This window comes from Pelodiscus sinensis, chromosome 2 (assembly GCF_049634645.1).
Source record: "Pelodiscus sinensis isolate JC-2024 chromosome 2, ASM4963464v1, whole genome shotgun sequence".
In the NCBI taxonomy this organism is placed as follows: Eukaryota; Metazoa; Chordata; order Testudines; family Trionychidae; genus Pelodiscus; species Pelodiscus sinensis.
In genome coordinates, this window is record NC_134712.1 from 222,991,052 (window position 1) to 223,017,842 (window position 26,791).

The window sequence follows — 26,791 nt, forward strand, 5'->3', positions numbered from 1 at the left end:
AAAGGAAATGTTCCCAGGAGGTGCAGATGGTCCTCCTAGGTAGCAGGAAGACATCCACCAGGCGATCCTATGCAGCCAAGTGGTGGCGTTTTACGCACTAGGGGTCCAGAAGGTAGGTACACCCGTCCTGTGCGCCTGTCCCGTCCATTCTGGACTACCTGTTCGAACTCAGGTCCAGTGGGCTCTCTACCTCCTCTGTGAAGTACATGTAGCCTCACTCTCCGCCTTCCATGTTGGATCAGCAGGAGTCTCTCTGGACTCTGACCCTGTGGTCAAAAGGTTCCTCAAAGGTTTAGATAAGTTGTTCCCCTCGGTTAGACCCCCACTCGGTTAGACCCCCTTAACCTTGTACTGTCGAGGCTTGTGTCTTCCCCCTTTGAACCACTGGCCATGCGTTCCTTCAAGCACCTTTCTATGAAGGTTGCGTTCATTGTAGCCATTACCTCCGCTCACAAGGTCTCCGAACTGAGGGCGCTAACTGTTAACCCACCCTACCTCGTGTTCTCAGAGAATAATGTGAGACTCCGTCCTCAACCTGCTTTTCTCCTCAAGGTAGTGTCACTGTTCCATCTGTCCCAAGAAATTTACCTCCCGGTTTTCTTTCCAAAGCCCCATGCCTCACCTAAAGAGCAAGTGCTCCATTCCCTAGATGCTAGGCATGCGCGAGCATTTTACATTGATAGGACAAAACCCTTTCGTAAATCCATGCAGTTGTTTATTGCTTTCGCCGACAGAATGAAAGGGCTCCCTATTTCAACCCAGAGGTTGTCCAATTGGGTCGTGGGGTGTTTCAGGGAGTGTTACGACTTGGCCTAGAAAGTTCCGCCCTGGGTTACAACACATTCCACCAGGGCGCAGGCGTCCTCTGTAGCCTTTGGAGTGCAGATTCCGATTACCGAAATCTGCAGGGCAGCCATGTGCACACACCTTTACAATGCACTATGCGCTGACACAGCAGGCCAGGGAGGACGCAGGGTTGGGTTCTGCGGTCCCCAGGTCTGTGTTGTGACTGTGTTTGTTTCTGTACCACATTGCATCTTTCGATCAGTTCTCTGTGTTCTGTTAGTTGAATAAATATGTTCTCTGTTGTTCAACTATCATTTGCTTGTCTTTCTGGGTGCTCCGACCCCTCTTCCGTAAAGTGGGGTTAGCTTGGAAGTCACCTTACTCAAATGGACATGAGCAACCACTCAAAGAAGAAAAGAACGGTTACTTACCTGTAACTGTTGTTCTTCGAGATGTGTTGCTCATGTCCATTCGATTCCCCCCCTACTTCCCCTTCGTTGGAGTGTCCAGCAAGAAGGAACTGAGGAGGGGGAGTGCCGTCAGGGGTACTTATGCTCCGCTATAGCGGTGCCGCTTCAGGGGGTGACCTGCCGGCGCTATAGGTACCTCTTGGGTAAACGCTCCGGAGAGACGGTGAATGCAGCGCACATGCCTTATTCGAATGGACATGAATGGACATCTCGAAGAACAACAGCTACAGGTATGTAACCGTTCTTTTACTTAAACACTTAAAGTTAAATACATGCAGTATAAGTTAGGATCATGGCCCTGGTTTTCAGTTATGTACTTACAGATAACTATTATGGAAATAGTAAAACTACACTAAAAATAGTATTAAATTTCAAACTTGGTAGTAGCAGTACACTTACTCTGGATAAAACACATCCATTCTTTTCAATAATACGTCCATACAGTTGAATATAATTTTATATTAAATTATTCAACACAAGAATTATAATTTATGTGTGCCTTTATTAAATAAACAACTTAACCATAGTACATTTTAAAAAACATGTATACTTTAGATACAAGATTTCATACCAAGTGATAAGAGTGCATTTTCTGTAATATTATTCAAAGTAGTCACAAAAATGGGATTTTATTCTTTAGTCTGGAAAAGTAAGGTCCTTAACAGGTTTCTGCTTTTGTGCAATATTGGTATGGATTGGTTTACTAGAAAAAAGCATGTGTTGAAATGAAAAATTATGCTGAGTTGCGTTTGCACATACATTGAAAAGAAAATGTGTGACTTTCTATAGCCTGTTTCTGTTAAAATGAATATTTGTGGCCACATTATATTCCTTTTTGGAAACAAGAATTTATGATAATATATCCTTTACTAAATCAATATAACTGTACTGCTGCTACTGTAATACATTTATAAGAAAAATCATGATGCTTACACAAAATCTTGGTCCCTGAAATGCACTGCATAGTTTGATTCAGCTATTCACATGATACTTTAGGTTTAATAAGGTTGATGTTTGTAGATTTTACAGTTTTAAATGAATCTGATAGTAGTGTGGAGGGGAGGGAATTACCACATATTCAACAGGCAATAAGAAGGTTTAATATTTGTTAAATATAGTTGTTTCTACCATAACATTTTGATGTGTGTTAAAGCATGTGGATAGTTAAATAATTATTATGAATTCTCAAAATACATAATTTTAGTTATAAACTGGGCATGATTAAGGGAACAATCTAACTGATGAAGGTCCCAACTCATGTGAGCATAGGTGAATGTCTCCCTGTGTAAGAATGTGTTTGTCGTTCTTAGATTAATTGTGTCTAATGCAAAAGAGAAAAAACAATAGGAAATATTCCTATTAATAAAAAAATATAACATCAATAAAGAAATACTTAAGAGCTTGGAATATCAATGTCTGATAAAAATGGCATGTTTGCTTTCAGCTGCAGCCTGAATTGCGGCATCTGCTCTTTGAATCCTTTAGAATAGCTGACGTGTTCATTAAAACTGCCCTCAAACTCAGAGAAACTAGCAGATTTAATATTCTTTGTCCAGTTAGACTTGTACTGTATAGATTTAAAAAAAATTCTTTCTGGCCATGTAGTTGTTTTGAAAAATGAGCCCCATCCTATGTTTGTCTACAGTTTATTTAAGACAGAAAAATAGAACAAGAGAAATAAGCTTTTCCTAATAATGTTTCAGAGTCTAGTCCTGCCCTAGATTCATAATGTTTGTGTTTTTTTAATGAATACTACAGGGGGTTCCACAGCTGTCTATCTGCTTGTCAGAGGAACGAGAAGATCATATTAAGGCAGCCACTGCTTGGGCTTTGGGGCAGATTGGAAGACATACTCCAGAACATGCACGTGCTGTTGCTGTAACAAATGTTTTACCAGTGCTACTTTCCCTGTATATGGAAACAGAAAGCTCAGAAGATCTTCAAGTAAAAGTAGGTGCAGGGTCTGAAATAATATGCATAATTAGCAGATTTAAGTCCCTCAGAATTACAGTGTTAATTGTTATTCAGTACTATCATTGCTACAAGTCAGGGAGTGATGTCTAATGGTATATTTTTATTTTTTGTGCACATAACCCTTACAGTTTTATATGTGCTAACAATTAGAAATGTGCTTGCATTTTTGCTGGCTTGCAAAAAACCTCTTGGGTAAAGAGTTGTCCATATTTAACATCATCTTTGCACATTTATGGGGGGCAATTACTGTCTGCCTATTAGTCTTTGTTGAACTAGATTTTTGTGTGATATTACAGAAAATAATGTTATAATATAATATATGATATATATCTTACCACATCAGGTCTTGTAATTTTGAAGGCAACTAGAGAATGATCTGCCCCAAATCTGTTGAATAAGAAAATTCCACCTTTACATAGCTAATTTCAGAGTGTTAAGGCCAATGATCACAAGAAAAAAAAAGTCATCTGTTCTCTGAACCTGCAGTCCTAACAATTAAGTAATTATTTTGTGTACTTTCTCTGGTTTAGGACCCACACCCTGATGTACATTCACTTTCCTCTGCTGACATGGTAGTTCAAGGTGCTGCTCTAGACTAGCAGGATCTCCTAATAAATGACTGCTCAATTTCAATCTTTTAAAAGCATGTTTTTAATTACGTTCTAGCATGATACAGTAATTTAATTTATATTTACTTAGGGATCCTGCTCCCTTTCCCATTGTGCTCAGAGAAAAATTGCCATGACTTTGATTAGATAATTTAATAGGAATATGAGCCACTGAATGTTTGTTTTTCAGTTTGATAAGATGAGCTGAAATTGATTTTTTATTAAAATAATTGATACATTGTGTAGACTTGATTCCGACAAATGCCCCTTTGAAATAATTCCCACCAAAGAAACAAACTGATCAGACTTCAAAGCCCAGAAATATGGAACATAAATTCACCTTGTTGTTTCATTGGTGTCTTATTATAGACATTTTGTTTTGCATTTCAATAGACTAAAAAGGCTTTAAAGAACATCCTGCAGAAATGCACATACCTGCCAGCACTTGAACCCTTGCTGCATGATGCGCCTCCCAATATTTTGAAACATGTAGTTGGGCAGTTCAGTAAGGTAAGAAATAGTTGTTTGGTGAATGATATATTAACCATCTATCATATAGACCACATGTTTACAATATTATTGTAGTTCTGTTGGTCCCACAATATTAATGAGACCGGAGGGACAAGGTAAGATTTTTTTCTTCTTTGAGTGATGTTCCTGTGGGTGCTCTCCATTGTTGGTATTGGGCTTGTTCCAGCACCGCAGATTGGAGATTTTTCCAGCAGTATTTGGTCAGGTCGCACATGCGCAGTTGCAGGCACAAGCCATTCGCATCATTGGAGTTTGCACACGTGGCCCGACTCCCTTTAGTTTTCTTCTTACCATCCTCAGTCATAGATGGAGTCAGAATCTCTCCTCCCTTTAGAGTTCCTGTAGATAGAAATTTACTTCATAGTTATTTGAAAGTTCTGTTGTTACTGTTGTTCTCTAGTTACTGTTGTCTTTAGTTGCATTGTTATTGTTTAAAAAAAAAAGGGTTATTTTTATGGACAAATAGTGATGATTTGGGTGTGCTGGTGCTGATGACTAGATCGCATTCAATCTGACCACCATCACTCAGAGAGGTGGCTCATTCACCTTGATCACCCATTCTCTCACATTTCAGTGATTATGAGGAGGACCTTCGCAGTGTATTCTACTCCTAGCACTGCTCTCCAGATAGACCAGACACGCCTCATCAACGACACTGATCACGATATTCCCAACATGGTACCCGGAATGGTCCTATTATTCACATTACCCATCAAGGTGGTCTCCAAATAGACACTGAGCACCACTTAGCGCTCCATGCCACCATCAACTCCCTCTTCAGATTGGGGCCACCTTCCCGCTCCCACAGCCCTCCTCCTCCAATGGAAGATCTGGAAACTGAAGGACAGATTATGGATGATGGCGACCCTAACCAACTGGGAACCTCTCTGGGGGTATGTCTACACTACCCTCCTAGTTCGAACTAGGAGGGTAATGTATGCATACCGCACTTGCTAATGAAGCCCGGGATTTGAATTTCCCGGGCTTCATTAGCATAAGCGGGGAGCCGCCATTTTTAAATCCCCGCTGCTTCGAACCCCGTGTAGCGCGGCTACACGGGGCTCGAACTAGGTAGTTCGGACTAGGGTGCCTATTCCGAACTACCGGTACACCTCGTTTCACGAGGAGTAACGGTAGTTTGGTATAGGAACCTAGTCCGAACTACCTAGTTCGAGCCCCGTGTAGCCGCGCTACACGGGGTTCGAAGCAGCGGGGATTTAAAAATGGCCGCTCCCCACTTATGCTAATGAAGCCCGGGAAATTCAAATCCCGGGCTTCATTAGCAAGTGCGGTATGCATACATTACCCCGCTAGTTCGAACTAGCGGGGTAGTGTAGACATACCCTGGTGGATAAGTTATCTTCCTCACCGGATGAGGCCATCATCCCAGATGATTCATCCCCGATCGATGACTTAAAACAGTTCCAGGAGCTCTTCAAGAGGGTTGTTCCTAGCCAAGAAGTCACTCTATCTGAAGTGCAAGGAAAACATCACAGGCTTCTCAAAAACTTACAACCATCCACAAAGACCAAGATTGCACTCCCAATTGATGAAGCCATCATGGAGGAGGAGGAGGAGGTCTGGCAAATACCAGCCTCAGCTCCTCCCACCAATAAGTGTTCAGACAGAAAATATTTTGTTGCATCAAAGGGGATGGACTTTTTATTTCTCCGCCCACAACCCCATCTCTGGTTGTGGATGCCGCAAACCTAAGATCCAAAAACCCCATGTACAAAACATCCAATCACAATAAGCATCTCAACTTATTCTGCAGGAAAATGTATTAGTCGTCCCCACTACAGCTTTGGATAGTGAATTACACTGCATTACTGGCCAACCATGACTTTGATAATTATGCCAAACTGACGAATTTGATATAACATCTACCAGATGATGAGAGACCTATACAGTAGAGTCCCAATTATCTGACCTAAACAGCACCGACAAGTGGTCGGATTATCAAAACTGTCGGATGATAGGGACTCTACTGTAGCCGGAGCCGCTTAGTCTCCATCCCTGCCTGTCCCTGGCCCCTTCCCTCCCTGCAGCTCCCGGGGGAAGGGGCCATTCTCCCGGCCCGCACCCTGGAGCTGCTGATGTCACTCCTGCCGGTGCCGCTTCATCCCCTCCCTGCAGCTTCGTTTCCTCCCTGCAGCTCCCGGGGCATGGGCTGGGAGAATGGCCCCACTCGCTGCCCCGTCACTTTCCTGGAGCCGCTGATGCCTGTCGCTCCTGGGGACAAAGCGGCGCCGGCAGGAGCAGCATTAGCGGCTCCAGGAGAGCGATGGGGGCAGCGAGCGGGGCCATTCTCCCAGCCTGTGCCCCGGGAGCTGCAGGGAGGAAATGAAGCTGCAGGGAGGGGATGAAGCGGCGCTGGCAGGAGTGACATCAGCAGCTCCAGGGTGCGGGCCGGGAGAATGGCCCCACTCGCTGCCCCATCACTCTCCTGGAGCTGCTGATGCTGCTCCTGCCGGAACCATTTTGTCCCCAGGAGCTGCAGGCATCAGCAGCTCCAGGAGAGCAACAGGGTAGTGAGCAGGGCCATTTTCCCTGCTCGCGCCCTGGAGCTGCTGATGCCGCTCCTGCCAGCGCCGCTTCATCCCCTACCTGCAGCTCTTGGGGTGCGGGCCAGGAGAATGGCCCCACTCGCTGCCCCATCGCTCTCCTGGAGCCACTGATGCATGCAGCTCCTGGGTGACAAAGCGGTGCTGACAGGAGCGGCATCAGCGGCTCCAGGGCACGGGCAGGGAGAATGGCCCCGCTCGTTGCCCTGTTGCTCTCCTGGAGCCACTCCTGCCGGCGCCGCTTCGTCCCCGAGAGCTGCAGGCATCAGCGGCTCCAGGAGAGCGACAGGACAGCGAGCGGGGCTGTTCTCCCGGCCTGTGCTTTATCTGATCCTGCAGCTCCTGGGGACGAAGCGGCACCCAAGGGTGTGTCTAGACTACATGCCTCCTTCGACGGAGGCATGTAGATTAGCGAGATCGGAAGAGGGAAATGAAGCCGCGATTAAAATAATCGCGGCTTCATTTAAATTTAAATGGCTGCCCCGATCTGCCGATCAGCTGTTTGTCGGCAGATCGGGGGAGTCTGGACGCGATGCCCCGACAAAGAAGCCTTTCTTCATCGACACAGGTAAGCCTGGTTTCACGAGGCTCCCTCCCTCCGGCAGCCTCAAGGGCTTCGGCAGCCCCCAAATTGACCCCCGGGGGGTCCCGCTCCTCTACTGACCCCGGTGATAGGGGATCGCAAACACCGAGGGCTCGGGCTGCTTCAGTGCCGGCATCGGCGGCACCGGCTTCAGCTTCGCCAGCTGGCGGTGCAGCGCTAACGCTGAAACTGACAAGCCAGCCGGTGCCGGGTTCAGAGGCATCAACGTCAGCGGTGCGGGCTCCAGCGGCACCGCTTGTGACGGCACCGGCGTTGGCGGCACCGGACCTAGCCATGCACATTCCTGACATGGCGCCACCGGCAAATTTAATGACGTCGGCACCGAGCACTCAATCGGCACCGACAGCAGAGCAGCTACAGCTGATCTCCCCAGCACCGCTCTGCTTTCACTCTGTGCAGAGCTCCCCAGTTGCCATGGAAACTGACAGTGCCTCAATACCTAGGAAAGCTCTATCAAAGACTCATGGGAGGGACAGATCTGCCTCCCAGTTTTTTCACCAGGACCATCTCCATCACCACCAAGGCATGCACGGTATCGAGACTATAGTGTCTCTCCGATCCATGTCGCATACAGGCGGCGTGATTATAGAGACACAGTATATCTAGAAGCACAACGATCTCGTTCACGATCTCGTTCACCGGGTCCGTCATCTAGATATGGGTCCTCTAGATGTTCTCCACGCCGCGTCTATTACATTCAACACAGTAGTGCACGTTCGCGCGTCATTCTTCTCCGTCACGTTCTGAGCGCTACTACGGGCACTACTATCGCTCGTGCGATGGCGGTACCCACCGTGAACATATATTATCTTCACATAGGGGATCATCATGCAACTGCCGATCACCAATCACACAATACTTACCTCAACAACCACAACAGTTAAACTCACCTCCTCCATCGACAAACCAATCTGTCCAACAGGATCAGTCTGAGCTGGAAGAAGGGCAGCTGTCTGACAGACCCCAAGCCAGAAACCTCTCCAGCGGACTGTGCATCTTCCTCACCAGATGAGGCAGTCTGTCCAGGTGAATTGTCTCCACCGGATGATCTAAAACAATTCCAAGACCTGTTTAAACGAGTAGCAGGCACGCAGGAAATACAGCTGGCAGATGTTCCGGTGAAGACACACCGTCTCTTAAAGAACCTCCGTCCACAGCAGCGTGCAAGGATCGCCTTACCAATTGACGAAGCGATCATGGAAGTGGCGGACGAGATATGGCAAACGCCAACTTCAGTTACTCCTACCAGTAAAAAGACCAACAAGAAATACTTTGTGCCGGCAAAGGGGCTAGATTTTCTATTCAATCACCCTCAGCCCAATTCGTTAGTGGTTGACGCAGCACAGCGAAGGACCAAAGCACCACAGTACAAAAATGCGCTCCCTGATAAAGACAATAAAAAGTTGGATATATTTGGTAGGAAGGTCTATTCTTCAGCCACGCTTCTATTACGTATTGCAAACTACTCGGCTCATTTATCAAACCACAATTTTGATAATTATTCAAAGCTAGCGGAATTATTACATCGTCTTCCTGACACTAAGAAACCTCTACTAAAAGCGATAGTACAGGAAGGATATGCAGCATGTAGCACTGCATTGCAGATTGCAATGGATGTGGCCGACACAGCAGCGTGGGCCACGGCTACAGGTATCGCAATGAGGAGATCATCATGGCTTTCGTCTGCGGGAGCACCAAAGGAGCTGCAAAGTAAAGTTGAAGATCTCCCCTTTGATAAGCTTAAGCTTTTCGTAGCAAATACTGACGAAGTCCTCCATTCGGGCAAGGATTCTCGTGCCACCCTACGTACACTGGGGATGTACACGCCCAATTTTAAGCGTAGGCGCTATTATCCTTATCAGAGAAGGTACGATTTTAATTTTCCCAGGCAACAGACACACACGTCGGATAATCAGGGTCGTAGGCAACGTCCTCAGAGGAAACGGCCCCAACAAAATCGTTCAGTCAATCAATCTTCAACCAAACAGCAGATTTGACTTCCCCGTCGAGGTTGCAAGCACGCTTTCCTTGATTAATGCAGAAAACGAAACTCCTCATCTCTTCCACCATCGAATGAAAACATATCACCACCAGTGGTCCAACATCACCACAGACAGATGGGTACTAGAAGTGGTAAAGTACGGCCTCTCAATTCCTTTTCTCTCCATTTCCCCCTTCCACCCCACCCACCCCGTCCCTTTTCAGGGACCCTTCTCACGAGCAACTGCTGAAACAAGAAGTTCTTCGCTTACTCGCAATCGGGGCAATAGAGAGAGTACCCAAACAATTTTGGGGAAAAGGCTTTTATTCCCGATATTTTCTCACTCCGAAGAAATCGGGAGGCTGGAGACCCATCTTAGACCTTCGAAGGTTAAACCACCACCTTCGAAAATGCCGATTCAAGATGGTGACCTTATCAACTATCATTCCGTCGTTGAACAAGGGAGTTTGGCTTGCAGTCCTCGACCTGCAGGATGCTTATTTCCATGTTGCTATTTACGTGGCTCACAGACGTTTTCTTCAATTCCAATTAGGGAACGAACATTTTCAGTACCGGGTTCTACCATTCGGATTGGCGTGCGCCCCCCGTAGTGGCGGCTCATTTACGCAGGACGGGTGTGACAATATTCCCTTATTTGGACGACTGTCTAATCAGTGGCTCAACATATGTGGAGGCATGTCATATGGTGCAGACAGTGTCCAGTGAGTTTGCATCCCTGGGCCTCCTCATAAATGTAAAAAAAGTCATTATTAATTCCGTGCCAAGACCTGGTTTTTATAGGTGCACGGCTCGACTCAACCGTGGCATGGGCGTACCTACCATTGGAGCGTTTTGTGGCGATTCAAGACCTTGTACATACTGTCACGCATGCTCCAACAATTCCTACACGCGTCTGTTTGCAACTGATGGGCCACATGGCGGCCTCCACCGTAGTCGTACAAAACGCAAGGTTACATTTTCGTTGCCTCCAGCATTGGTTGGCCATGGTTTACAGTCCGGCAAAAGACAGTATCCACAGACCGTTGGTGGTACCCCAACATGTTCGAGAGTCTATTCAGTGGTGGGCCAAACCGGGCAATCTCCTCACGGGCATCCCATTTCATCGTCCGCAGCCTACAAGGCAGATAACTACAGATGCTTCCCTCACGGGCTGGGGGGGGCACATGGACAACCTGACGATTCAGGGTTGCTGGTCAACTCAAGAAATGATATTACACATCAACATACTCGAGTTGCGGGTGGTACAACATGCTTGCAAGCATTTTCAGTCCAACATACGGGATACAACTACCAGAATCATGACGGACAACATGGCAACTATGTTTTATGTCAACAGGCAGGGAGGCACCCGATCTCGTTCTCTATGTGCGGAGGCTGTCCGGTTATGGAATTGGTGTATTCACAACAACACCATCCTAGTAGCATCCTACCTTCCGGGTACCGACAACTTAGTAGTGGACTCACTCAGCAGACGTTTTCCCCACGACCACGAGTGGGAACTCTGCACAGAGGTTTTAAGCCATATATTTGTGCGGTGGGGGTTTCCGACAATAGACTTGTTTGCCACAGAAAACAACAGGAAATGCCCCACCTATTGTTCAAGAGCGGGAATAGGACGTCAGTCATTAGGAGACGCCTTCCTTCTCCACTGGGGACGGATGCTGTTGTATGCTTTTCCCCCAGTCGTTCTAATACCCAAGATTCTCGAGAAAATCAGCATAGATGGGGCTATAGTAATTCTTATAGCCCCAGTGTGGGCTCGTCAACCTTGGTTCTCAATGCTCCATCAGATGTCGGTAAGAGCACCGTACCCCCTACCTCTCCTTCCAAATCTCTTGACCCAGGACAACGGATCTCTGCGCCATCCGAAACCCGAGATTCTACACCTCACAGCATGGATGCTCATTGGTTTAGCAGTTTCGAACAACGTTGTTCCCAGCAGGTCAAGAAGGTGTTGATACATAGCAGGAAAGATTCTACACGAGCTACTTATATAGCTAAGTGGTCCAGATTCCAGGCATGGTATGCGGTTAACAACCTGGACCCCTATTCCACACCTTTACCTCGTATATTGGACTACATTTTGCAACTCCAGGATAATGGACTGGCCATAGCTTCCCTACGGGTGCATTTGGCAGCGATTAATGCCTTTCATCACATGGACGACTCCTTCTCTATATTCGCACACCCTACTACGAAAAGATTCCTAAAGGGGCTCGCGAACCTCAACCCACCCCGCAGACCCCCTTCACCCTCGTGGAATCTGGATTTAGTATTGGAATTCTATCTCATCCTCCCTTTGAGCCTCTAGCCACTATTCCGTTACACATACTTACCACCAAGCTTTTGTTTCTCCTAGCCCTTACTTCAGCTCGTAGGGTCAGTGAGATAGCAGCGTTCATGGCTTCATCTCCCTATACTGTTTTTTCTAAAGACTCAGTCACTTTGAGAGCTCACCCAGCGTTTATTCCAAAGGCGTCATCTGAGTTTCACATTAATGAACCAGTGGTTCTACCGTGCTTCTTTCCTAAACCCCATGCCTCAGTGCAAGAAACAATATGGCATACGCTGGATGTAAGAAGAGCCTTGGCATTCTACATTGATAGAACGCGAGACTTTAGGAAAACGGACCGTTTAATAGTGTCATTGGCAAACCGTTCTAGAGGCCAACCATTGACCTCCCAACGTATTTCGAGACTTATCGTTTCATGCATATCTATGTGCCATTCTATACGAGGGAAACCTCTGCCAAACCCTCCAAAGGCCCACTCCACCAGAGCGGTTTCCACTACTACGGCCTTCCTGAAGGGAGTCCCATTCCGGGACATTTGCAGGGCAGTGACATGGTCCTCTAATGTCACTTTTATGAGACATTATGCTATAGTTGACCAGTTTTCTTCGGACTCTTCGGTAGCTACAGCAGTACTTAGTCGTGATCATAAAGCCTAATTTCAGAGCGCTCTGGACTCTTTTTAGGTACTGCTCCGGAGTCACCTAGAGTGGAGCACCCACGGGGCCACTCGAAGAAGAAAAAGAAGTTACTCACCCTGTGAAGTAACGATTGTTCTTCGAGATGTGCCCCGTGGGTGCTCCACGACCCGCCCTTCCTCCCCGCTCCGGTTTTCTTTCTTCTCTCTTTCAGATGAGCGGATGAGAGGAACTGGCTGTTGCCAGCCTGCGCGTGGCTGATCAAAGGCGCAAACGGCACTTTGAAGGAGCGTGCATGCGCGGGCTGGCAGGACACGGCTATGAAAATTCTCCGAGCCGCGGCGCCGGGACGGGACCCGACACCTAGAGTGGAGCACCCACGGGGCACATCTCGAAGAACAATCGTTACTTCACAGGGTGAGTAACTTCTTTTTACTCACCTTGTGCAGTATTGACAGTTCTTCGAGATGTGTGTCCCTGTGGGGTGCTCCATGATCCACCCTTCCTCCTCTTCTCTTCAGATCCATTCACTGCAACTCAGCGTACAAGAAAACTGAGGGGAGTTGGGCCTCATGCGCGAACTCCAATGGTGCAAATAACTCATGCCTGCAACTGCATATGCATGGCCCGACCAGATACTGCTGGAAAAATCTCCAATCTGCCGCACTGGGACGAGCCTGACACCAACAGTGGAGCACCCATGGGGACACGCATCTTGAAGAACCATTGTTACTGCAGGACAATGTAGCACTTAACAAGAATTTGAACTATCTCACCCATTACCAAGACAGTTTCCCCAATTATCACCTGTAATACCATTAACTCACAAACATCCCACTCTCCCTACCTTTAATATCATCAATTCACAGACACTTACCTTCCTTCCTCCCCTTCCCCCCCCCCCCCCCCCCGCATCCCCCTTCTGTTCTGCAATGTGATTTGTCCTTTTCAAATTTGTTCATTTTTTTAATTGTATCCTTTGGTATATATGGTTGTGACTACTTTCTTCCACTATTTGATCTGAGGAAGTGGGTCTGGCCCACAAAAGCTCATCATCTAATAAACCATCTTGTTAGTCTTTAAAGTGCTACATTGTCCTGCATTTTGCTTCAACTACCCCAGACTAACACGGCTACATTTCTATCACTATTGTTACTGCACAAGGTGAGTAACTTCCCTTTATTTGACCAACTTCTATAGGCAAAAGAGACAAACTTTTGAGCTCAACAGAGCTCTGTCTTTCACCACAACAATTGGTCCACTTGTATCTCCAGTTTAGACAGCATGCCAGCCAATATTCCTGAAATATTCCTAAATTTAGTGTGTGCAGGGCGTTTAGGAGATAGGGAGGACCTCAGTCTCTCAATTCCTTTGTTAACCTAAGTTTCTGTATGGTATCGACCAGTTCTATCAGAAGATGGGCAGATACTGCTGTCTCTGGAGCTGTCAGCAATAATCCTGGGTGGAGAGAAACCATTCACTCATAAACGAGATACTGTTTTCCTCCTCTGCCATAGTTGAAAACTACCCCTTATGCAGAGTACCCCACTAGGTCAGGGCATAGCTTAAGTCCCATGGAAGCCATGTCTTAGTTCTAGTGCAAGCTCTCCTCACAGGGGAGAAGTGAATCAATTCTTTGAAAAATTGCTTTAAAATAAAAGCTTCTCCAATTCTGAGTTTTATCTTTCAACTCCAGTTCTGAACAAGGTAGAAGAATCCTAAATTATTATCCAAGCTCTTTAAAATATGCATTTGTCTCTATTATTTAAGTAACAGATTTGAGCAAAAATAAAATGAAAAAATAAAAATTAATTTAATTAAAATATTGTATTTAAACTGTGAATACTTGTGATGGATTTTAGATATTTTGAGTTTCTGCCATGGCGAGCAGCTGTTAAGGATTCCTATTCCACAACAGTCCTTTCTTCTTTCAAATGCCAGTATAGCACAATTCTTTAGCAGCGAGTGCCTGATTGCCTTGCTGAGGTGTTATTTACTGGAATTGCCCAAATAAAACAATCTGATATTATCTAGTGCTACCTACCACAGGTTTGGAAATGCTGCTGTTTATACATCTGGCTATATCAATAGGATTGTAAATTTGTAGTGCCATGTTGCTTATGTATGTTGACCACTGGAGCTGCCCAGGAAACCATTTTCCTATCCTCCAAATTTTTTTGAGATATTGAAAAATTTTCCTCTTTCAACATTGACTTTTCAAGCCAATCTCAAAAAATGTTTGTGAACTGAAAATCTGGAAAACAAAATCTTGGTTCAGCTAATTTGAAACATACATTTTGATGTTTGACCCTTTGAAATGTTGATATTATTATTTGAGTGCTGTCTATGTGGATATTCCATTTCAGGTTTTGTTCGTGGTCTGGTGCTGTTGATTGGAGATTTTCAATATCAGTGTTTGGACAGGACATGCATGTACGGAAGCAATCTCATGGCACCGAGCGTTGTCTAGTGCATGCCTGGCCTGACACTTTCAGTTCCTTCTCAACCATCTTCAGCTGAAAACAGAACTCAGAGCAGTGCATCAGTTTTATGCCCTGTAGGTAGAGAAAAAATAAAAATATTAGTTAGTTGTAATTCATATTAGCTTAGCTGATAGCTGTTTTTTTTAAAGATTAATTTTTCCATTCATTGCTCCTTTCAGAGCACTCTCTGAAACATGTCTTTAAAAGATGGAACTTCTGCCAGGAAGCAATGCCAAAACCTTACAGAAACTCTGTGAGAGATGTCTTGGTGACTTGTATATACCCAAAAAATGTGTCATACAATACAAGGCAGGTGGTTACAAATGGAAAAACATGTCCATATTAACTTATTGGGACTGAGAGTGGTATGGAATTCTTGACTCTCATTTCCTTCCTCTTATAAGGAATGAGACAGTACAGGTGATGACAGACAGTATCACATACATATTCTGTATCAACTAGCAAGGGGAAGTATGATCCCACTGCTTATATAGCAAGACCATAAAACTGTGCAACCAGTGTATTCATCATCACATCAACATCATAGCCTTTTACCCCCCTCCCTCAGATTTCAAAATACCATAGCAGACACTCTAAGTAGATGGTTATCACAGGAAGGCAAATGGAAAATGAATCCCTCAGTCTTACAACATATATTCCAACGATGGGAGTTCCCCACCTATTCATTGCATCTCAGAATCACAGATGTTCACTATTCTGTTTGAGAGCCAGATTAGGACCTCGATCCTTAGGGAATGCTTTTCTCGTTACCTGGGACACAGCATTCCTATATGCAATCCCACTAATCCCCAGGGTTCTATGAAATATATGGGATGACAGTGCCAAAATCTTACTGATAGCCCCAGCATGGCCCATACAGACCTGTTACCCTTACTTGATGCGCATGACAGATTGTGCCCCACAGACTCTCCCATTGAGATCAAATCTCCTCTCTCAAGTCAATGGTCCAATCATCCATCTGAAGCTGGAGAAACTCCATCTGAAAATGTGGCTTCATCTGAAAATGTAGTATTCTTCCAGCAATACTAATTAACCTGTTTGGAACATGTCAAACATGTTATTGAACAGCAGACATATATCTGTGCTCAATACATACCTACATAAATGGAAAATGATTCTCTGTATGGAGTCAAAACAAACAAATCACTCTCAGTACTACTGTTGCCAATGCTAAAATATCCCTTAGAACTAAAGAACTCAGGAGCGTCCTGAAGTTCTATTAAAGCACATCTTAGGATGACCACTGCTTTTCATTATAAAATCAATAGATTCTTGGTAGTTGAACACCCAGCCAGCAAGCAGCTTCTGACTGATGTACAGAATCTCTGCCCAGAAGTATACCAACTCACACCACTTGGGATCTAAACCTAATTCTCAAAGGCTTTACTAGATCATCCTTTGAGCCACTGGTCACTTATTCCTTGCAAGACGTCTGGATGAAGGTGGTATTGTTGGTGACTTATCTTTTCTCATCTTTTTGATGAGTGAGTGAGATAAGTGCATTAATGTCTAATCCACCACATACTATCTTCTTTAAAGGAAAGATCATGTTGTTACCTCACCCAAAGTTCTTTCTAAAAATAGCTTCAATTTTCCATATCAACCTATTCACCTCCTTACATTTTACCCCAAACCACACAGAAGCACACAGAGGGCAGTGTTATATACTCTAGATCAGTAGTCTCCAACTTTTTTACACCCAAGATCACTTTTTAAATGTCAAAACAAGCCAAGATCTACCGCCCCATCCTTCCCCTAAGACCACACCCCTTCCTTGAAACCCCGCCCTCTCTATTCTTCTCCTCTCCATCACTTGCTATCCCCTGCCCTTATACACTTTACACTGCTGCTTTTTTTTCAATTCTTCTGTAGGAAGAGGGTTTTCCAATATTTGGCCTGTCTAGACTGGACCAAATGTCAGAAAAATCCCTTCTTTTGGAAGCCCTCGTATTCCTTGTGGAACGAGGATTACAGGGATTACCGAAAGAGCATGTTTGCTCTTCCACTAAAAAAGGCAGAAGAACAAATGCGTCCCTGGACACGGAAGAGTTTTTCCGGGATATCTCTGGAATCCTGGAAAAACTCCTGGGCTGTGTCTACACTGCACCCCTTTTCCAGAAAAGGGATGCAGATGAGACAAGTCGGAATTGCAAATGAAGCGGGGGATTTAAATATCTCCCTCTTCATTTGTATAAACATGGCTGCCGCTTTTTTCCGGCTCGGGGCTTTGCCAGAGAAAAGCGCCAGTCTAGACGGGATCTTTCGGAAAATAAAGCCTTTTCCGAAAGGTCCCTTATTCCTGATTTTAAGAAGAATAAGGGACCTTTCGGAAAAGGGTTTATTTTCCGAAAGATCCCGTCTAGACTGGTGCTTTTCTCCGGCAAAGCCCCGAGCCGGAAAAAAGCGGCAGCCATGTTTATACAAATGAAGCGGGGGATATTTAAATCCCCCGCTTCATTTGTAATTCCGACTTGTTTCATCTGCATCCCTTTTCCGGAGAAGGGGTGCAGTGTAGACACAGCCCTGCAGTCTAGCCATAACCTCACTGGGTTGAGACAGAGTATGTGGGCTCTGGTGTGGGAAGAGGGATATGGGTGTGGGAAGGGGTGAGTGGTGTAAACTCTGGGAGGACATTTGGATGCAGGAGGAGGTGGAGAAGAGGACACTGGCTCAGGGAGTGTTGGAGTCAGATGGAGGGTTGGGGTACTAAGTAAGCCATAGGCTTGTGGATGTGAGGGTGCAGGAATTTGAGTTGGGGTATGTCAGGGGTTCAGGACAGGGGATTCCACTGCATGATAGGCGCAGATCTAGGGTCTGGGGTGTGTGTGCAGGAGTGTTATGATGCTGCAGCCAGATGGGTGCTTGGCTCCAATTGGGGGCTTGTTGGCCAGGCTTCATTTTTAAATAAAATACTATGTCAAACACAAAAAGTTTCTGCACTGTCTTTATTTATGAGAAGGGCAGGGAACCTGTTTTGAATCAGGGTTACTGACCCACAGAAAAGTCACTTTGGGCCACACAAGTGAGATGCAATAACTCCTCCAACCCCCCCCCCCCCCCCAAGTCTCACTAATGTGGCCCCAACTGTGCTCGTGGGAGCAGGGGACATGGTACTGGGGAAGGGTGCTAGTGGTTTCTGGGGCAGGGGACAGGGTGCCAGGGTGGGGACAGGGTGCCAGTGGGAGAGGGGAGAGGAGACAGGGTGTTGGGGGGGCAGGGGACAGTGTGCCAGTGGGGACAGGGTACCAGTGGGGACAGGAGTCTGCACAGGGTGTTGCTGGGGTCAGGTGGCAGGGAGTCCCCCGCACCCGCTTCCTGCTGGGACTCCTCTGGGGTCAACTCCCCCTCCTCCCTGCAGAGGAGGGAAAGCCCCGGCACGCACCTCCTCCAGGGACAGCTACCTCCTGCCGAGGAGGGAAAGCCCTGGCGCGTACCTCCTATAAGACTAGCCTCCTCCCTCCACAAGTTCCCGGCATACCACAGACCTGGGGGAGGGGAGCAGCCAGCACACTTCCGGACTTCTGTCCACCCCGCAGGAAGCCGGTGCTACCTCCATTGTTGCTGGAGGTAGGTGGTGGGGGGAAATTGGACTGGTGGGGGGCCCGAACGTCTCACAATTGACTGGTCGAGCCCTCGCGATCAACCAGTTGATCACGATCGACGGGTTGGTGACCACGGTTCTAGATATTTGACCAGTGATAACATTTTACCTGAATAAAACAAAATCTTTCTGCAAATACCCAAGACTCTTTGTCTCGACAATAGAATTATTCAAGGGCTCTGCTATATCTACTCAGAAATTTCTAAGTGGATCTCGAGCTGCATCCAATTATGTTATCAAACAGATAAGACAGAGCCACCAATGGGGACCAGGTCCCATTCTGTTTGTGCCATGGCAGGGTCTATAGCATTTTTGAACAATGTACATATTTCAGAGATCTGGAGAGTTGCTTTATGGGCTGTAGAACATACATTAATTTACCACTAAGCACTTACACAAGACTCACAAGCTGATGCCATGCTGGATCTAATGGTTCTCTCCTCCACCATGCATGTAACTCCAAAGTGACTCCAATCTTAGTGGACATTTTTCTACAATCTCCTGAAGTGTAGCAACCACAGGGACAGCACTTGAAGAAGAAGGGAGGGTTACTCACTTGCTTCAATAACTGAGGTTCTTTGAGATGTATGTTCCTATGGGAGCACCGCTACCCACTTACTTCTCTTACTTTGGTATTTGATTCAAGGACTGTATGGATGAGAAGGAACTGAAGGGATTAGGCCATGCACGCTGGCTACGTCTACACTGGCACCCTTTTCCAGAAATGCTTAAAACGGAACAGTTTTTCCGTTATAAGTATTTCCGGAAAAGCGTGTCTACATTGGCAGGATGCTTTTCCGGAAAAGCACTTTTCCGGAAAAAAGCCCCGATTGTCATTTTCGCGATCGGGGCTTTTTTGCGGAAAAAACTACTGTGCTGTCTACACTGGCCCTTTTCCGGAACAGTTTTTCCGGAAAAGGACTTTTGCCCGAACGGGAGCAGCATAGTTTTTCCGGAAAAACACTGACAATTTTACAGTAGATCGTCATTGCTTTTCCGGAAAAGCAAGCGGCCAGTGTAGACAGCTCGCAGCTTATTCCGGAAAAGCGGCTGCTTTTCCGGAATAAGTGGCCCAGTGTAGACACAGCTGCATTGTGTGACACTCCAATGGCACGGTAAGACAGCTACTATGCATGCATGTCCCAACCAAACACTACTACCAACATTTTGCTCAGGGGCACCAGAACTCACCAACACCTGAAGAACCTCAGTTATTGCACAAGGTGAACAACCCTTATTTTTTAATTGTAATTAACTTACATTTCAAAAGGAAAAGCAGTTACAACCTGGAAAAATGGATTTTTCATTTTAAAATGTTAAAGTATTGTGACAGTTTTGAAATTTAGTTTTTCAAGTAGAAAGAATTGTTGAAAATGATTCTTCCCTTTGAATGGTTTCAACAAATCAGCTTTTTCTGATTAAAAAAATTGTCAGAAAATCCCCAACCAGCTTCGATGACTACAGAGAATAATGCAGGGAGCTCATAGTAGCCAGTTGTCCATTGTATGGATTCCTGCTCTGTTTAATATTGTAAATGGCTTGGACAGTTTGTTGGTTGACATATTGGTTCTTTGTGTTTCTCTTCCCCTACTGCATTAAACCAACTATGTTTGGGTGGTTTTTTGTATAATGAATACAAAATATAATATGAAATTCTTTACAGTTTCTCTTACACTATAACTCCAGAATTCTTTGTCCTTGGACATTAGGAAAATTGCTTCCGTCAGTTTACTTACAACCAAGTAAAAGCATTATTGTCTAAACTACATTTCACTATGGGGAAGCTGTGGCCATTTAAGCAATGCATCACTATACTGCCTCAAAATTGAGGCAGGGACTATTCCTCTTTGAAAAACACAGTCCCTCCCTAAGATCTTTCTTGCTGAAAGGGGCAGGGTGCATCCTGATCCCCCAGCCAGCTCTAGGAGCCTGTATGGAGGGAGTAAGGGGTGTGATTTCCCCACTTGTTAATACATTTTAAGTAGTTTGTGCACTGGATGCAGCAATCCCACAGTAAAGGGATTGTAATTGTTCCTGGCCCTTCCATGGAGTGGTACTGGGGCGAAAGCTCCTTCCTTCCTTCCTTTTCCCCCTCTACCTGCATGAGGACCAGCATAGTGTAATGTTAATCTCTCTGTGGATGTTTTATATGGCACAAAAGGAACTACAAACATGAAGTTTGGCTGATTAAATTGTTAGCTCACCTACATCATGGAGAACACGTCTCATTCCTTTTCCCCATGCTTTTAGCATAGTTGCTCTTTTTCCCCTAATTTAAAACTTGGTTTGCCCAGCCAACATGAATGGGGCTGGATCAATATATGTGCTTTTGCCCATGCAGAGTTTAACTTTTGTTATGTGCACCAATATGGAGGTGATTTGTACAGAAAAAGTCATTCTGCTCATGGACAGGATGTGGCAGAAGTGGGGTCAAGAGGTTGGGGTGAGGGCTCTAATTGGGGACTCCAGAGGTGCGTCTGCACTGCAGCCGTAACTCAAAAAAAGCTACACAATTTGAGCCTCACAAATTGTGTATCTTATTTTGACTCAATTTTGAAATAGCTTATTTTGAAATTTGGCACTGTCTACACAGAATTTATTTTGAAATAAATCGCTATTCTGAAATGTCCCTTTAACCCTTGTGGAATGAGGTTTACAGGGACGTAGGACTAGCAAGCCTGTTATATTTCAAAATAATGGGCATGCTCAAAATACATGGAATGGCTATTTTGGGATATCTCCAGTATCCCGAAATAGCTCTGCAATGTAGATGTCGCCCAGATATGGGAGGGGGCTTTGGGCGAGGGCAGGTAGTTGGAGTGCGGGATAGGGTGAGGGCTCCAATTGGGGTTGTAGGCTGTGGAGTGGGGTCGAGGATGAGCGGCTTGGGGTAAAGGAGGAGGTTCCAGGCTGCGAGTGGTGCCAATGGACTTGGAATACAGAAGGAGGCTGCAGGTTGAGGCAGCAGCTTGGCTGCAGGAGAGGATACTGGCTCTGGTCTGGAGGTGTGGACTTTGGAGTAGGACTAGGGAGGAGGAGTTTGGGGTACAAGAAGTGGCTCTAGGTTTGAGGGGGCTGAAGATGGGATGGGGCTTGGGGCTTGGGCTTACCTGGGCAGATCCTGGCCAGCACCACTAAGGAAGGCTCTCTATCTGGGGGGGCACTGTGTTGTTGCCAGTTTCTCAGAAGGGGGGGGCAGAAGGCTCCGTAGCATACTGAATGCACTGCCCTTATGCACAAGTACTGCCCTCTCGCTCTCATTGGCCAATTCCCAGCCAGTGGGAATGCAGAGCTGGTGCTCAAGGCAGGGAGAATGTGTGGAACCCCATTGTTTCCTCCACCACGTAGTAGCCGGACGAGCTGGTGACACTTTGCTGTCAGCCCCAGCACAGAGGTGCCCTGGCTGCAGCAGCTCCATGCTGGTGTTGAGGGGGAGGGGTCATAGAATCATTGAACATTAGAACTGGAAGGGACTTTGAGAAATCATCGAGTCCAGTACTCTACCCTCATGACCAAACATGGTTTATATCGTCCCTGATAGATGTCTGTCTAACCTGCTCTTAAATATCTCCAGTGATGGAGATTCCACACCTTTCCCAGGGTATGTCTACACTACCCTCCTAGTTCGAACTAGGAGGGTAATGTAGGCATACTGCACTTGCAAATGAAGCCCGGGATTTGAATTTCCTGGGCTTCATTTGCATAAGCCGGGCGCCGCCATTTTTAAATCCCGGCTCGTTCGAACCCCGTGCCGCGTGGCTACACGCAGCACGGACTAGGTAGTTCGGACTAGGCTTCCTAGTCCGAACTACCGTTACTCCTCGTGGAATGAGGAGGGTAGTGTAGACATACCCCCAGTGTTTAACCACGCTGACAGTTAAGAAGTTTTTCCTGATGTCCAACCTAAACCTCCCTTGCTGCAGTTTAAGCCTGTTGCTTCTTGTTCTCTCATCAGAAGCCAAGGAGAACAATTCCCCCCCCCCTCCTCCCTGTGGGTATGTCTACACATTAAAGTTAATTTGAAATAACAGCCATTATTTCGAATTAACTTTAATAGCATCCACACAGGCAAACCGCTATTTTGAAATAAAATCAAAATAGCAGGGCACTTATTTTGAATTTGGTAAACCTCATTCTACAAGGAATAATGCCAAATTCGAAATAGCTAATTCGAAATAAGCACTGTGCAGACGCTTATTCCAAAATAGGGGGCCTCCAGCCCTTCCCAGTTTCCCTTGGTGGCCACTCTGGGCCAAACCAGGAAAACTCTTCTCCTCTCCCACAGGCCCAGAGCCCTTAAAGGGGTAGACTCTGGCCACACTGTATGCCAGAGCCAGGCTTGCCAGAGAATGAGCCAGACAGCCAGTGCCAGACAGTTGTCCCCTGCCCAGTCCCCCAGCTCCCAGGAGCAAGATGATGATGCAGGGCTTAGCTGCAAGAATGAAACATCATAAGGAAAACTGCTTATTGGGAGAAAATGATCTGGATGAAGATGTGGATATGTCTGAAGAATAATGTGGATCAATTTTGCAATGTATCATTCTTCAAGACTCTCTCTATGCCTTTTAATATAACTACAATTTAGCAAGTAAATTCCCAAGCTGTTTGCTGTTTTGGATGTTGCTAGAAAAAAAAAGATAGTTTAGCTAATCCTTATGAGTTTTTTAATTTGTTTAATTAGTTAACAAGGTTTAGAATCTATTATGAGTTTGTTTAATTAGTTAACAAGGTTTAGAATCTATTACCCAAGTATACAGTACAGAAAGCGGCAGTAACAGAAACCTAGAGTTGCCTGTTGTCACTGTAATTTTCTTATTTTATATTACATAATACATGCCTCTTATTTTGGATCATCATGGTCACAATCCAAGTGGTGATGCCATAGCTAAGTAAAAAATTCCCTACTTTACTTCAGCAAAGTAACTCAGCTTTCCCAAAGGAATCACATCCTATATTTGTTTTCAGTGGGGGCCTACTCCAAAATTAAGTGCACTCTAAGCACAGTCTTGGCTTTTTTGGTAACTTGGAATCAAATAGGCATCAAAATGACAATGAGAGTGGGAAAGATGAGGCAGGTGTAAAATGTTTAAGGACACCATATAATGAGTGTAAAATTTTTAAGGACACCGTATAATGAGTGTTGTGAAGACTGGTCTATTAGAGTTCATAACATTTGAAAATTTGAAAAAATAAGGGGTTTAAAGACAGCTGTCAGCCAGCAACTTTGGAGATTGCTGAAATTGCAAATATAAAACATTTATGTAATATTTATAATTTAGTTTAATAAAATATAAGTGCTATTGTGTTTGTGTGTGTGATTTAATTTTTACCATTCCTAATGCACTGCTGCTGCATGACACAGGTAAACAGTGTTCCCTCTAAGATTTACCATCCAGGAGCAGAGTGAGTTTTGTCTTGTGTGCCAGCAATGAGGTCATGTGCGCTTGTTTGGATGTGGGCCACTGTGGCACCCACCCATGGGAGAATTACACCTCGCCAAAGGAGCAGCTCTGTGCTTCCCCTTTCTTGCAGCTCCGGGCAAGGGGGCATGAAGCTGAGGGCAGGGGTGGTATGGACATACATTTGGTGCATTGGTGATGGGAAAGAAGCCCATAGCATGACCTGCTAGAGTGAGATTAGGCACTCAGATTATGTCTACACTACAGGCTTCTTGCACAAGAAGCTTTTTGCGGAAGAGATCTTCCACAAAAACTTCTTGTGCAAGAGAGCGTCCACACTGCAAAAGCACATCAAAAAAGCGATGCACTTTTGCGAAAGAGAGTGTCCAGACTGCATGGATGCTCTCTAGAAAGGAAACTCTGATTGCTATTTACAGAATGGCCACCAGGGCACCTGTGCATTTTTTGATTGCCTCTTTTTGTGCAAAAACCTCCTGTTGCCCGTCCATACGTACCCGAGCAGTCACCTGCCTCCTACCATGCCGATATTCGGCTCTGCTTAGGAGGTGGGTGGGGTAGAAATTTCCTCTGTGCACGTGCACCAGTGTGCAGCTTACAGGGAACTATGGTAATGAGTATTATGTATTATTTCCTAAATTAATACAAATCAAATTATCTAAAAAAATTATACAAAATTTATCCTCTTAGGGTACGTCTAGACTACAGGCTTCTGTCGACAGAAGTTTTGTCGACAGATACTGTCGACAAAACTTCTGTCGACAAAGAGCATCTACACTACATTGAGTTCTGTCGACAAAGCAAGCTGCTTTGTCGACATGGTAGTGTGGACGCAAAGGACAGTTTACATGCAATAACACCTTCTGTCGACAGAAACTCTGTCGACAGAAGGTGTTATGCCTCGTAAAATGAGGTTTACCAGCGTCGACAAAACTGCTGAGTTCTGTTGACGTTATGTCGACAGAACTCAGCGGTAGTGTGGACGCAGGTATAGTTTTGTTGACAAAAGTCCACTTTTGTCGACAAAACCCTGTAGTCTAGACGCACCCTTAGATGTTGTAAAATGCTGTATTGAGCTATAAATTAATGTTTTAGTGGTCAGATTTGCATCATTGTTTAAGAAATATGTGAAGAAGTATCAGTGGGAAACTTGATTTAAACCAGTGATTTTTTTGGGTGATTAAAATTGTAATTTAAATCAGTTATTTAAATCACCTTAATTTAAATCAATCCACCCTGCTCTTTTTTAAAAGAAAAGTTTTTATTATGTATTTCATTTTTGTAGGTGCTGCCACATGATAGCAAAGCACGACGTCTCTTTGTAACAAGTGGTGGACTTAAAAAAGTTCAGGAGATAAAAGCAGAGCCAGGTTCACTTCTTCAGGAGTACATCAATACTATTAACAACTGTTACCCAGAGGAAATAGTAAGGTGAGGAAATTTAAATCCTAGCAATTCATAATTGTTACATTGTTTGAGAGTCTTCAAAGGAATGGCACAAAATGAGATTTAACATATATTTTAAGGTCTGTATGAATGGCCTTTTAAAAGAGTAGTAGGGTGAACAAAACATTAAACACTTTCCTGTCTTTGTGAACTTTATTATTATCTTTTAATATTGCTTCTTAGATTCAAATGTACTTCTTCTTACATAAAGTCCAATATTATCCTTTTGTAGGGAACTAAGAGGGACTCTCTCAGGGTATGTCTACACTACAACGTTAATTCGAACTAACTTAGTTCGAATTAGTTAATTCGAACTAAGCTAATTCAAACTAATGGATCCAGACTAAAAAACTAGTTTGAATTAGCGTTTTGCTAATTCGAACTAGCATGTCCACATTAAGTGGACCCTGAACCTGGCTTAAGGATGGCCGGAAGCAGTGCCGGCAGGGCATCAGAGGAGGACTTAGAGCGTGGAGCTGCTGTCTCAGGCTAGCCGAGGGCTGTGCTTAAAGGGTCCCGACCCCCACCCCGGACAAACAGTTCTCAGGGGTGCCCCGCTTGCAAAGCAGTCCTTGCTTGGATTTCCCGGAGTACCCACGCTGGGCACATCACAGCACTCGTCCATCAGCCTGGCTGCACTTGCCACAGGCTGCCATCTGGGGAGAGGGGGCAATTGGGGGGCTGCAGGAGAGCTTCCACCCGAAAAGCCCACAGAGCCAGCCCAGTCCTCCCCATCAGGGGCGCGTACCCCATTCCTCCCTCACCTCCTTCCACTTACCCTTCCCTAGCCCTCCTTCTTGATGTACAAAATAAAGGGACAATTGTGTTCAAAAATTGAATCTGTCTTTATTGAACAAAACTGGGTGAGACGGGGAAAAGGAGGTGGGAGAGGGGAAGAGAGAGGCTGGGAGAGGGGAGGGCAACTAAAATAATCAGGGGTTGGGAACAGGTCCCATATGAAGAAAGGCTAAAGAGACTGGGACTTTTCAGCTTAGAAAAGAGGAGACGGAGTGGGGACAGGATAGAGGTCTCTCAAAGCAGGAGTAGGGTGGAGAGGGTGCATACAGAAAAGTTCTTCATTAGTTCCCATAAAGAAGGACTAGAGGACACCAAAGGAAAGGAATGGGTAGCAGACTTCAAACTAGTAACAGAAAGTTGTTCTTCACAAAGCAAAGAGTCGTGTGGAACTCCTTGCTGCAGGATGCTGTGAAGGCTAGAACTAGAACAGAGTTTAAAGGGAAGTGAGATCAAGTCATGGAGGTTGGGTCCATGGAGTGGTATTAGCCAGGGGGTAGGAGTGGTGTCCCTGCCCAAAGTTTGTGGAAGGCTGGAGAGGGATGGCACGAGACAAATAGC

General features: G+C 45.4%; 1 protein-coding gene across 4 annotated transcripts in view; it reads left to right on the forward strand.

The window, feature by feature from the left end:
- The window catches only part of SPAG6 (sperm associated antigen 6), a 93,121-nt gene that overhangs the window by 60,462 nt on the left and 5,868 nt on the right, over positions 1–26,791 (forward strand). For 3 of the 4 annotated variants that reach the window (XM_075922507.1, XM_075922508.1, XM_006119524.4), the window contains exons 8-10: positions 3,015–3,206; positions 4,232–4,348; positions 25,275–25,420. In XM_075922507.1, the coding sequence (XP_075778622.1) occupies positions 3,015–3,206; positions 4,232–4,348; positions 25,275–25,420 (455 nt within the window). Of the gene's footprint in view, positions 1–3,014; positions 3,207–4,231; positions 4,349–14,833; positions 15,081–25,274; positions 25,421–26,791 lie in introns of those variants that run through there. The other variant, XM_006119525.4, reaches the window with a different exon arrangement.